Here is a 13,960-nt window from a genome sequence, read left to right as displayed (position 1 = left end):
TACACCACAACATTCACTTAAAGTCTTTGGTATTTGTGTTAATATAATATTCAGTTTTTTACATATCAAACAAGTCAGTTAAAAGTTTAAAGTGTTACCAGCAGGAGCAGCTACAGCAGTTAAATGATATCTGAACATTAATTCAGCAGTAGTTACATATTCTTATCCTGTAGGCAAATTCAGTATCTTGTTGGCTTTTTTGTAAAAAATAATGGTGACCACCAGGGCTGCCGCTCAGCCTCTTGGTAGACACAACTATGGTATCAATTTCAAAATCCTACGCCGCCTTGTTCTCAAGTTATCGCATTCACAAACTTAGGTGTCTATGCTGCCTGCCTGCCCAGCGGCATGACTGAGAATGTCGAAAAGACAAAATTGCCATTTCTTCAGCTCAATAATAAGAAATAAAGAATATCTAAGACAACAAAAGGAATACACAATGAGAATATCTCAAAGATACATTCATGTGAAGATAAGTGACATACATCCATATTACACAGTACCCAGTATGTGCTGGTAGTAGTATCCACACAAACTCCACTAATTCAGCAGTCTGTCATGTTTCACTGACTGGTACAAAAACATAGCAGAACGATTACACTCTTGTGTAACAGTTGCCAAGGAATCCTTTTCATCAAATTCTAATGATTTAAAGGTGTAATGCAGTTAGTAAAATGGCATTCATTTGTGATTAGCCTTTTCCTTCTTGAATAAATATAAAACAAGACCTTGAGAAAAATATTTTGCTTGACTGATTTTATTTGTAGCTCTTTGGTCAAGAAAATAACTTCCTTTTGCTATGAATGTAGAACGTAACAAAAATACAACTCAATACTTTGTAACATAACCTTTGTTGGCAATAACAGAGGTCAAACGTTTACTATAGGTCTTTACCAGGTTTGCACACACAGTAGCTGGTATTTTGGCCCATTCCTCCATGCAGATCTTCTCGAGAGCAGTGATGTTTTGGGGCTGTCGCCGAGCAACACGGACTTTCAACTCCCGCCACAGATTTTCTATGGGGTTGAGGTCTGGAGACTGGCTAGACCACTCCAGGACTTTCAAATGCTTCTTACGGAGCCACTCCTTTGTTGCCCGGGCGGTGTGTTTTGGATCATTGTCATGTTGGAAGACCCAGCCTCGTTTCATCTTCAAAGTTCTCACTGATGGAAGGAGGTTTTGGCTCAAAATCTCACGATACATGGCCCCATTCATTCTGTCCTTAACAAGGATCAGTCGTCCTGTCCCCTTGGCAGAAAAACAGCCCCATAGCATGATGTTTCCACCCCCATGCTTCACAGTAGGTATGGTGTTCTTGGGATGCAACTCAGTATTCTTCTTCCTCCAAACACGACGAGTTGAGTTTATACCAAAAAGTTCTACTTTGGTTTCATCTGACCACATGACATTCTCCCAATCCTCTGCTGTATCATCCATGTGCTCTCTGGCAAACTTCAGACGGGCCTGGACATGCACTGGCTTCAGCAGCGGAACACGTCTGGCACTGCGGGATTTGATTCCCTGCCGTTGTAGTGTGTTACTGATGGTGACCTTTGTTACTTTGGTCCCAGCTCTCTGCAGGTCATTCACCAGGTCCCCCCGTGTGGTTCTGGGATCTTTGCTCACCGTTCTCATGATCATTTTGACCCCACGGGATGAGATCTTGCGTGGAGCCCCAGATCGAGGGAGATTATCAGTGGTCTTGTATGTCTTCCATTTTCTGATGATTGCTCCCACAGTTGATTTTTTCACACCAAGCTGCTTGCCTATTGTAGATTCACTCTTCCCAGTCTGGTGCAGGTCTACAATACTTTTCCTGGTGTCCTTCGAAAGCTCTTTGGTCTTGGCCATGGCGGAGTTTGGAGTCTGACTGTTTGAGGCTGTGGACAGGTGTCTTTTATACAGATGATGAGTTCAAACAGGTGCCATTCATACAGGTAACGAGTGGGGGACAGAAAAGCTTCTTACAGAAGACGTTACAGGTCTGTGAGGGCCAGAGATTTTCCATGTTTGAGGTGACTAAATACTTATTTTCCACCCTGATTTACGAATAAATTCTTTACAAATCCTACCATGTGAATTCATGGATTTTTTTTTCACATTCTGTCTCTCACAGTTGAAGTGTACCTCTGGTGCAAATTACTGACCTCTGTCATCATTTTAAGTGGGGGAACTTGCACAATCGGTGGCTGACTAAATACTTTTTTGCCCCACTGTATCTATCAGAGAGGTCCTTTTCTGTTACTATTGGACAATACTCCACTTCCTTTGCCCCAATTTGTTGTGGTGTGCCTCAGGGGTCTGTTTTGGGTCCAACTCTGTTCTTGTCACAGTCTGGCGAGGGCAGACTGTATGAATTGATGAGAAGGACCCAAAACGCAGACCCCAAGGAACAGGGAACAAAACTTGAATGTTAACAAAAAGCAAGCCATTTAGTGAGGCTGGTAAAAGGTACAAACAAAAGGCAAGGCAAACTGAAGAAAAATTAACACAAACCTAAACTGGGAAATCTAAACAGCACCCTAAAGAACTCAAACATATCTTCCAAATAAACTAAAACTCAAAACGCTGGGTCAGACCCAGGAAAGTGACAGTTCCCCTTATACATGCTGCCTTTGGGATTTATTTTTAGGAAATGCAACATCCCCTTTCACTGTTATGCTGATGCCACCCAAATTTACTTCCCCTTCAAACTGGGTGTTTCTGTTCCACTGTAATGTTAAAGACTGGTTAGCACAAAATTTTCTCATCCTAAATGTAAATGAGACTGAAGTTATTGTTTTTGGAAGTCATTCGACTTTGGATAAGTTAACTGTTACCCTCAGTTCACTTGCTTGTCATCATTCTCACACTGTAAGAAATCTTGGGAGTGTTTTTAGATAGCTTTTATTAATTAGAGAGGCAAATGTCCACAGTTCAAACCAGTTTTTATCTGTTATGTGAAGCTTTATCTTCCTCCAAAACACCTAGAAACACTTATTCATGCCTTCATCACCTCTAGACTGGACTACTGCAATTCTCTCTATTTTGGTCTTCACCACTCATGTCTTGCAGTTAGTCCAAAATACTGCTGCTCATCATTTAATAGATGTTAGAATGTATGAATGTATCACTCCAGTTTCAGCAAATTTACACTGGCTCCCTGTCAAATACCATGTTAGTTTTAAGATTTTTTTTACTTAACTTTTAAAGTTTTAAATAATATGGCACCCAGCTATTTAAGCAAACTCCTCAACATTTATAACCCCAAAAGAGCACTGAGAGCTCTTAATATAACCGAGGTCTCGATTGAATCCTATTCAGTCTTTTAAATTGCGTCTTAAAACTCCCCTTTTTTCCATTTTAAACCTCTTATAGTCCCACACGTTGGAAATGTTGTAGTCCTCTGCATTTAATCCCTTCACTCAGTGAAGCAGTGGGCAGCTACCAATCCAGCGCCTGGGGAGCAGTGTGTAGGGATGGTTCCTTGCTCAAGGGTACCTCAGGGTAGCTTGGATTCGGTGGATTCGAGTCCCCGACCTTCCGATCAAGGGGCGACCACTCTACCTGAACTATCCCCACCCCCCATAATGTTGGCTTTTAACTCAAGTTAATAACCTCAGACTTGTTTTTTAATGTTAATACAATGTCCTCTCATTTATCTGTATTTGTTTCTCTATTTTCTTCTCTTGTTCCTAACTGATTGTGAAGCACTTAGGTCAACTCTCTTGCTTTTAAATGTGCTATAAAAATAAAGTTTGAATTGAATTGAATTGAAGTTCATTGGACACAAGGCCAATTTGAATGTGATTGATTGGTGATTTTAGTGCATCTTTGTGAGATTAATGTATATGCAGATTGCCTGCTCACTTTCATTATACTTTTCTGATCTACACAGTGGGTAATTAGCAACTTCAAGGGACAAGATCTAGACCTTCTGCTGAGTTTTGAATTTTGTTGTATATCTGTTTTTTCATGTAACATTAGTCATTCAGACTATTCCAGGAAACTTCAACCTTCAAACTTAAACTGTGTTATAGAAATGTTATTAGAAGTGACACTTCTGGGTTCAACACATACAGTATGACTTCCGATAAAACTTCTGTAAAAGACAAGAAGGAACTAAGCTAAAAACTTCCTCATTTATGCTTCAAGTAACGTGTACTGCAGAGCCGACTCTCTAAAAGAAAGCTGACTATCTCAGGAGAGATGGAGGAAATCTATGTCAATGTTCAACATGGCAAGTCAGTCAACAGAAGCTCTTCAACAATTCAAACAGGTAAGAATTTCCAGTTTGATGGAGATTGTCAAAGGACTGAAATCCCCCAAACCTCATCCATCTAGGACTTGAAGTAATGTGATGAATAGGAACTCAGCGGGGTAACCATGTACATAGTTAAAAACAAGTTGTAAGTGTTGTGAAACTGGAGTCTCTGGAGCGGTCTCAGCAATATAATATTTCAGAGTGTTCCAGACGGTTAATTATGGCCAAACAACTGATCTAAAAATTGGAGCCACAAGTCTTTTCTTTGCTGCTAATTTTTTGTTGAATTATGGACTTTGGAGGAACTATGAGACCATAGTGGTATTTAGTGGCAGTTATCCCATTTCATCTATTATGATTAGTCTTGGTGATTTATAGAAATTGGCTTTCGTGATTTAAATGAATATCTTACCTGCATTTAAAGTCTGAATTGTGTTGTTAAACGGTAAAGGTTAAAATATGTGTATGGCTATTACAGCTTTTATTGCTTCTAAGAGGTTGCTCTAGCCCACAAGCTGACCGTCGCTTAGGGCGTTTATTTCTTGGTCTGCTACTTTAGGGCAACAAGGTGAGTGACTGACTGTACTTGACTAACAGAGTTGCTTAATCAGAGTATGTTATCAGAGACAGTGGTATCATTATCTAGATGTAGGCAGTTAGGATGTCTCCTTTAATTAGTTTCTAGTAATTCTAACTCAGAGCCTTAAGACGGACAACCAGTCCAGACTTACTGTACCGCAGTAACTGAGTATATGTTGCATATGTTGCATTATGTGAAAGACATCTCTGACTTTTTTTTTCTTATCAGGTCCAAAGAGCTCTGATGGGAAGTTTCACAAAGCTGTTATTCTTACTTTGGGGCTGCTGAGTGTTTCCCTGTTGGTTGGGCTCATTGGCCTTGGTCTGCACTGTGAGTTTTGTTCACATTTAGCTTTATTCAGTTCATTTTTATATTCTGTATTCCGTATTCATACGGGCAGTTTATGCCAAGCCTTCAGTGCTCGTTTAGTTCGCTCATCTATGAGAACACAGTCATCAGTTATCATCGAATTATTTATAACTTCATTACATCACTGTATATAATTAGAAAATAATAAGAAAAAATGGCTGTTCATGAATACAAAACAAATAAAAATAACAACAGATATTTATTGTTCTTCTACACTAGCTTCATTGTCATTGTATGAGAGAAAATAACAAATTATAGGCACTGTTAGAATAGCTGTTTTTATTTACAGACACGGAAGTCAATGGATTCCAGTGACTCCAAAGTGCCACTGCATTAAACATTGTTTGGCCAAATGTATTTCTAAACAGTGTACATGTAATGTACACATGTACACATCAAATAATTTCAGTCGCTGAAAGGACCAAGCTGCAGGCACCCCGTTATTCCAATATTAACTGACACCATCTTTCTTAGGTGGCAACTATGGTGTCATTTTTGTGCCTCTATTCTAACTGCACGTAAAAAAAAAAACTTTGCAAGCACAAATGTTGCATTTTGTGGAGTAAATTATTTTTGAGCGAAGAAAAGTGTAGCTTAAACTAGATTAAAACCAACAGTGGTCTTAAAAAATTATATATTTTAAAATGAAATAATTAAACATACTAACCGAAAATGCATTTGGCAGCATTCTGGACCATGTTTCCGGAATGCAATAGCTAGCAAGCTGATTGGAGACTGTAACAGCCTATCAGAATTTTCACATCCACGTCAGTGATTGGTTGGTTGGTACACCTAGAATGGTGTACAGAGAGTTGAGCGTGCACCGAGCAGAGATGTTGTGAGCATGAACGTCACACTGAGAACAGCCAGCAACTGAGCAAGAGGGGCTGTTATTGTGTGTGTGTATGCATAATAGCAAACACTGAAATACATTTCTTGCACGCAGCAATGAATTTTGTTTGCTCCAATTAAACGTTTCTTCACTCAAAATAATTTTCTCCTCAAAATGCAACATTTGCACTTGCATATTTTTTGATTTTTTTTTAACCTGCACTCATAGAACAGAGGCACAATAATAATGCCATAGGTAACATATGTTGTAACAAAGCCTGTCAGTATTGACCAACTCAGTTGTTAGTTTTGTCCTTAACATAATAAACATAAATATGTCATTTTGTAAATGTATTTATTTCCAGATCACAGTGAAGCTGCACATTTCTCTTTTCTCAAAAACAACCTGACTGAGCATCTCCAGGCCTCTATTAATGCGATGTCGTTCATGACCAGAGAGAGAGACCTGCTGAATTCAAGCATCACTGAGTTAAAGAAAGAACTAATTTTAACCAGACAGAGAGAGAAAACTTGTCCAGCAGGATGGAGGATATTTAGTAGTTCTTGTTATTTCCTCTCCAATGACTCTGGTTCATGGACAAGAGCCAGACAGGACTGCAAAGACAAAGGAGCAGATCTAGTTGTCATTGACTGCAACAAGGAGCAGGTACTTCCCTAACAGTTGACCAGGCTGCTTAGTTAATGATATGACCATAATCATAATAATGTGTAAGTAAATAAACGCAGTAACTACAGATCGAATTGCGTCCAATGATCTTTAAGAATGACATTCTTAAAATTGTTTTAGCTGAATGGAAAGCCATGTGTGTGGGTTTGTTTGTTTGCTTTTAACTGGAAAGTTTCTGGTGTTTTTAGTGTTTATTGAGTCATACTCAGCATGTATCTTCTTCCATCATGGTGGGGTGAGTTGATGCCAAATAGTAGGATTTTGGAGAAAGAGAAGGAAGTTAGTCAGAACTGAGGAGACTGCACTGCCAGAAGGCTACATTGGAGATACTGAGGACAGCTAGAAGTACCTTAGAATTATACAAATGGCAACCATGAAGAGGCCGCTAGAAAAGCCACAACCAAATACCAGCAGAGTGTCAAGTCCTAAGGTGTCAATTGAATGGCAAGAACAAGATCTGCTGAATCACCACGTACAACCTGCCAGTCATCATATACTCTACTGGAATAACCAGCTCGCCAAAGGAGAAGATAGAAGTCCCTGACATCAAGACAAGAAAGTTCTTTACCATGTATGGAGGGTTTCACCCCACGTCCTGCACCCTGACATTTTATGTGAAGCTAAAGGAAGGAGGATAAGGATTAGTGATTGTCAGAAGCATCATCCAGAATGAAACAACAAAAATGGGTATATCAGGAAGCTGGCCACAATGAATTTGTGCTTGGCGAATACCTCAGGCATTAGAAACCTGAGAAAAAAAGATGAGCAAGAACATCATGGAAGGACAGTATGTACTACGGGCAGATAGAAGAAGTGGCTGATATCAAAAAATCCTACCAGTGGCTGGACAAAGTTGGATAGAAAGACAGCACGGAGGCTCTAATCATGGTAGCACATGAACAAGCCCTGTGCATAAGACTGAAGGTGGGGGTCTATGGTGGTCTAAGTCTCAAGGTCAAAATGGGGTACAATACCCCTAATGTAATCTAATGTATAATAGCTTAATTTTCTGTTTAATGATTTTATAATAATGATTCAATTTTTAAAATATCATTTGTATCTTTTTTTATCATTAAAAACAGACTTTTCTCTCCAAGTTAACAAAGTCAGAAACATGGAGCTGGATTGGTTTGATGGATGGGAGCAATGAGGGAACCTGGAAATGGGTTGATGGATCTTCTCTCACTCTAAGGTTACAGGCCCTTCTTCATTTTATTCCTTTCTTTTCCCTTTCTTAAATATAATTTTTACCATGTATTAAATGAGAAAGAAATCAAATTTTAAAAATTATTTGTGTAGAAATTTACTGATGTAAAAAAAATGTTTGTTTTTGTTGTTGTTTGTTTTTCTTTAAAAATGTTTACAAAGTATGCAAATCACCACATATCACTGTTTCTTTTCACTTTTTTTTATCACTTTTGCATTTGAAGAGCATCCCATTTTGAACAAAAGAAAAGGATTAGGTAGTTTGCATTACTTGTTGTGCAGATCATAAGATATCACAAGCAATGCTGGCTGCTCAGCATGCAAAGAATGTTCTGTATTTATTTGTCACACATACAAGTGTTTATGGTTTTAGAGAATGAATCTGTCAAGAATCACATTTGATTTTTAAGCCCCACCCACATTTTATCGCGCATGTATTCTACGTATTAACTTTACACTTTGAAACTACCTCTGTACATTAGCTGTTTGCCAGAGATGCGGTTCTCAGTTGGTTGCTTTTACAGTTTGCTCATTTACTTTTTATTTGCTACACTGATCTGTGCATGTGTATAATCACCTACAGATCATGAACATCACAGTTCTGCTTGGCTTCTACTCTGGTCTTCCATCAGTCTTGCATCAAAGAGCATGGATTTATCCATGGTGTGCTTTTGCAAATCACCGCAAAATTCTGCTGGGCTCTAAAGTGACCGAGGTCCAGGCTTTGATAATGGGACGCTGAAATGCGCATGACAACAGAAAGTTTAAATGGATTCTCATTGCTGTTTCCACAGACAATACTCAACTGTTGCCACAAGGTGGCAGTAATTTACATGATAAAGGCAAATAGCATGATCTTCTGTCCCTTTATGGGAGAGACTTGATATATTTTAATGGGGCGGCATTCAAGCAGGCCAAGAACTGCATCTGAGTTAAAACATACCAATGAAAAAACGTACCATGGCATACGCAGATGAACCACAACAGACAAGCGATAGACAGGAATCCCAAAATATTTATATTTGATCCTGGAATTCTTGACAGTATTTTGACACATACCAGCAAGCATACATGGTGAACAGGCCAGTGTTTTTGCCACTCTAAACTGTTCTAGACTAAACCTTAAAATCACTGTCAAAAAAAAATGTAATAATAACTTTAAAAAGTATACACTTGTCGAACTCCAGGCCTCGAGGGCCGGTGTCCTGCAGGTTTTAGATATCACCCTGAGTCAACACACCTGAATCAAACGATTCATTCGTTACCAGGCCTCTGGAGAGCTTCAAGACATGTTGAGGAGGTAATTTAGCCATTTAAGTCAGCTGTGTTGGATTAAGGACACATCTGAAACCTGCAGGACACCGGCCCTCGACGCCTGGAGTTCGACACGTGTGCACTAGAACAAAAATGACATTAACCAAACTAAACCACCATACTACACGTGAGCATATTACTACCACTTATGCCACTTAAAGCCTTTATTGTATCATACACCATACATAGAACTTTGAGGTTAAATAATGACTTGCGATGTCTCTGTTCATTAAGACTAAATCATTTAGATTTGCTAAACCCATAAAGCAGAGGAGGTGCCTTACACACACAAAAAACCAAAGATTTATTTTGCGCAGTACAAATATCAGTGTTACTGGAGTTGTCATTTTTAGGCTCAGTACAGAAAAAAATGTAAATGTGTACAAAAATGGGAATCATGGAAAGACTTCTAATATTAGAGATTAACAGTGTCACCATTGTCTTGTTCTGAAACCTGTTAGGTACTGGGAGGCTGAGCAGCCTGATAACGGTGGTGGTGATCCAAAGTGGGGTGAAGAAGACTGTGCACATATTAGAACTGGCAAGGATACAGAAGAAAACTGGAACGACCTCTCATGTGATGCTACTCTGAGGTGGATCTGTGAGAAACTGGCTTAGCACTGAGCTATATGTTTACATGCTTTTGAAAGGCATAGTGCCAGTTCCATCTCATCAAGAATATTTATTAAAAAGGTTTATTAAAAAGGTTTATTTGAAATTTTCAGAGTACCTGAAACCAGTTATGCCATGGTTACCAGACACTGTCTGTATTTATGTAGATTTAAATGGAAGAAGAGCTGTACAGTAACTCCAGAGGTAGAGGTAGAGAGTCACTGTAATTTCAAGAAATAAAATCTTTACTCCTAGTAGAAAAGCCATAGTTCATGAAAAGCTATGACTATTTAAGAGTTAGTTAAAAAGGAAAGAAAAAAAAGGTTAAATTCCAAACATAAAAACAGACTGTATATAAAAGATAGTTGCACAATGCAGGTTAAAAAGGAAGCCAGGGTGGAAATGTCATATACCTGTCTTTTTTTCTACTGACCAGCAGAGGGCAACCTTGTAGCTGTCTAGAACTTGACTTCTCGCTTGATTTAAAACCTCAGTATATATTTTTCTAATGACTTTATGGTCTCATTCAGTAGTATTATGACTTTATCATGTTTAGTTTGGAAAGTGCCATTTAAAAAATACCATGCCATATAAATAAAAACGTGCTTGTGGATGAAACTCTATCAAATGATATACAAGTTAATATTCTATCAATACCATACTAAACCTGTACCCGTGAAGCACACATAAACACATACTGTGTTGTTATCCACAAATCTCTGAGGAAAGTTTCCAGCACATTTTTAAATCTATGCAACAAAGAAGTAAGGCAGTTCTGGATGGAAAAAATTCTAATTCTAGTTTTGATGCCTTCAGTGAGAATCTACAATGTAAAATAAAGCCAAAAAAACATTAAATGAGTGGGTGTGTCCAAAATTTTGATTGGTAGTGTATGATGACTGCAGAATCTTCCTCATCTGAGGTGCAGGAGCATTGCAGCAACCAATCCCTAGGGATCCCCTAAGGATCAATAAAGTATTCTGATTCTGATTGTGATTATTTTGTGGCGACCCCATGCAATTACATCTCCATATTGTCACCCTACATTTGTAAGTGTCACATTCACGATGGTGGAATCTCCAGCAAAGTGCCCTCTGCAGTCCCAGTCTGCCAATACCAGGCTCTCCTTCTGCATGCAAGTTTCATCCAGAAAAGACGACAGCAGGAATACTCACTGACTGGAATGTCCTCAAGAGTAAAATTATGTTTAATTGGAACATGAACATTATTTCTTAATACACCTCCTTTATTATTGGACTACTTTTCATGGCTGAATTGTAGTTCCTTTTATCTAAAAACAAAAACAAAAAACCAATGTTAAGTACATTATGCTCAAAAGAATCATATCAATCAATCAATCTTTATTTATAAAGCACTTTTCATACAGCAATGGTAGCACAAAGTGCTTTACATGGTTAAAAGCAGCCCACCCCACCCCGCCCTCCAACTCACTCCCCACACTCTTATTAACATAAACAATCATGGATACATACACACACATCCCCCCCCCCCCCCCCCCCCAACACACACACACTTAAAAAGTAAAATTGGGCTGCACAGACATGAGCCAGTTGATGCACATTTTAATTCCAGTGAAAAATACTATGTATTCCATTTTTGTTTACATTTAAGTTTATTGCTTGTACTGTTCTTTCCTTGCCATGTGTTTTCTTAATGTTGAACAATATTTTCTGACACAAATAAATAGAAAACGATCATATGTATAATTTTCTTGTCATATTCTCTCAAAATTAGTGTAGTAAACTATTGCAAAGAAAGTAGAAATAAAGTAAAATTATTTAGGAAATATATAGGAAAAACTTATCAAAAGGTTATAACACAGATTTTCGTTTGTAAAACGTCTTCTAAATTAACAGGTAAATAGATAACTGACTAAATAAAATGTCCACATGAAATGTACATATGAGATACAGACTTTTATAGATGTAAAGGTTCTAACAAATGACAGTTTAAAATATTGCTACAGTGTCTCCAGCTGTTTATTGTTCCTCATCTTCCATCAAGTAGAAACCAGGGATGGAAATTTTCTCCCAGGCTTCAGAAGCAGCAGTGTTTGCATCGTCATTATCATCATTGTTTCCTGACAGCTTAATAGCTTCAAGGTAGGGCTTACAGATGTTTTCTGCTTTTTCTGTTGCCATTTTTTTTAGTTTGTCGTTTAGGTGAATACTGACTTCCTCTGCTAGAAGGTCTTCAAATACTACACTGTAGTAAGGCTGACAGCGTGGCCTTGTTTTAAAACAGCTACAAGACAGTCTTTTAATTTCACAGGTCGTCCAGACAAATAAAAAACCACAGATGAGAAAAAGACCATAATCCTGGAAAAGAAAAAAAAGATACAGTTTGAAAACAATTCACATACTTGTTTTAAATGTAGGTTTGTTCTTTTAGTCAAGTTCAAGTTTATTTCAACTCTTTTTGCTTTTCTTAACATTCAGCTTCCAATAACCTGGCAGTACATAAAGGTCTTTTGAGCATGGACAGTTGTTAAAGTGATGTTTTCTTTCTCTATTGTCAGTCAGACACACAGCTTTTGAATTTTGCGCAAGCATCTACTTGATGCTCTGAGCGCACTAAGTAAAACATTGTGATACTTTCCTTACATGGAGGTAGAACTAAAATGCTTTTAAATGTAACAAAATTTCATTGTCTTACATTTTTTAACATGTGAATTTTAGTTTAAAAATGATGTTAGTCAAATTGATGTTGCATGATTGTTGTGTGTTGTTACTTACAAGTGATTGAGTCATATAGTCTCCTATAATCCGTTGCTCCTCATAGGTCAGATTTTGTTTGCATGGAATTCCAGTCTGGTTCTTGTTGAAGTTTGTCTTTAGGCAAACGAACCAGTCTCCATCAAAAAGAACAGCAGATATCCATACAGCCGCCAAACTGATCCACTTAATGAAAACCTTATAGACATAGCTGCCAACACACATAGCACATCTCGAGAGAGAGTGACACCAGTAAAAAATCTTTCTTTGGTGAAAAGGTTCAACAATGATGACAATAAAGGCGAGGATCAAAGGCGGCAGAGCCATGTACAGTACACCATTTGGATGCAGGCCCGGTTCACACGAGCATAAAAAATGCATGTTAAAAATGTACTGCAGGATGTAGAAGATGACTATGAGCACCAAAACACCCACAGAATTTCTGATTACTTGAAGAAGTTTGTAAGTAAACTCCGGAAATGGCATCCTGGATGAAATTAGTATCGGATGTCTTAAGTTAGTAAGTTAGATTTTTGAAATGTTCCTCCTCCAATGGCTGAGTGAAAATGAAAAATAATTCTGAAGCATAAAGCATATAGTACCATTATATTGCCTTTAAATACATTATGTGCCCATGGTTTACCACAATGAGGCTGTTTTAAGTACTTTCAGAATGATGCAAATCTTGGTTTTCACTTCTCAAATACATTTTTAGGGTTTTCCAGATAGATTCTATTCACTAATGAACAACATCACGGAGGGAAATTTCAGGAAATACACAGTAAAGTTATTCAAACAACATAGTGATATGGTTAATAAGATATCAGGTTAAAGTTGGTTAACTGTGACCAGTAATAAAAATGACCTAACTTAAGGAATGTGTTGTGTCTACACCAACAACTTGTCTCATAACAGCAATTGTAAATTGTATCATAAGGCACTTTGTTACTGGCAGCTTGTTGTAAAAACACATTTATTCACATGTTTTTAGTTTAATCTATAAAACAAGCAGTTTAACTGGCATAAAACAGTATTTTTGCAATATGATGAAAACTTATAACTAAGAAATGGTAGGTATTAAAAAAAAACTATCTACAGCAGCTGGACAGTATCTGAAAGTCATGTTCTAGAGAAATAAAAAAATAATCAGCAAATACCTGACACAGGATGTGAGAGATACACCTTGCACTTTGCCAAGGTAAGAAGGAAAAACTCCCTTTTTAAAGCCACGGCCAGTTGGGAGGGAAGAGAAAAGCAGAGAAAGACAGGACAAAGGATACACATGGGAGAGAACCACAGTTTAAATTTAGTTTTTAGAGGTATAAACCAAAAAGAGAGGTGTGAAGAAGAAGCCCTCAGAGCCTTTAGGAAACCTTGGCCTA

The 13,960-nt window shown here is 37.9% G+C and overlaps 1 protein-coding gene and 1 long non-coding RNA gene across 2 annotated transcripts; one reads left to right on the top strand and one right to left on the bottom strand.

Annotated features, from left to right (window-relative positions):
- The first annotated feature begins 4,094 nt into the window (after window positions 1-4,094).
- On the top strand, window positions 4,095-10,466 carry LOC113007965 (CD209 antigen-like protein C). The gene is made up of 5 exons (XM_026145054.2): window positions 4,095-4,258; window positions 5,052-5,153; window positions 6,389-6,690; window positions 7,794-7,903; window positions 9,693-10,466. The coding sequence occupies exons 1-5, from the start codon at window positions 4,189-4,191 to the stop codon at window positions 9,847-9,849; spliced, it is 741 nt and encodes a 246-aa protein (XP_026000839.2). The 5' UTR covers window positions 4,095-4,188; the 3' UTR covers window positions 9,850-10,466.
- On the bottom strand, window positions 10,228-13,171 carry LOC145421115 (uncharacterized). The gene is made up of 2 exons (XR_013902406.1): window positions 12,600-13,171; window positions 10,228-12,182 (listed from the first exon to the last, which is right to left on the bottom strand). It is a non-coding gene; the product is annotated as an uncharacterized LOC145421115 (long non-coding RNA).
- Between the last annotated feature and the right edge of the window lie 789 nt (window positions 13,172-13,960).

Source organism: Astatotilapia calliptera, chromosome 16, assembly GCF_964374335.1.
Source record: "Astatotilapia calliptera chromosome 16, fAstCal68.1, whole genome shotgun sequence".
Classification (NCBI taxonomy): Eukaryota; Metazoa; Chordata; class Actinopteri; order Cichliformes; family Cichlidae; genus Astatotilapia; species Astatotilapia calliptera.
The sequence above is the reverse complement of the archived record's forward strand: the minus strand, read 5'-3'. Positions and strand labels throughout refer to the sequence as shown.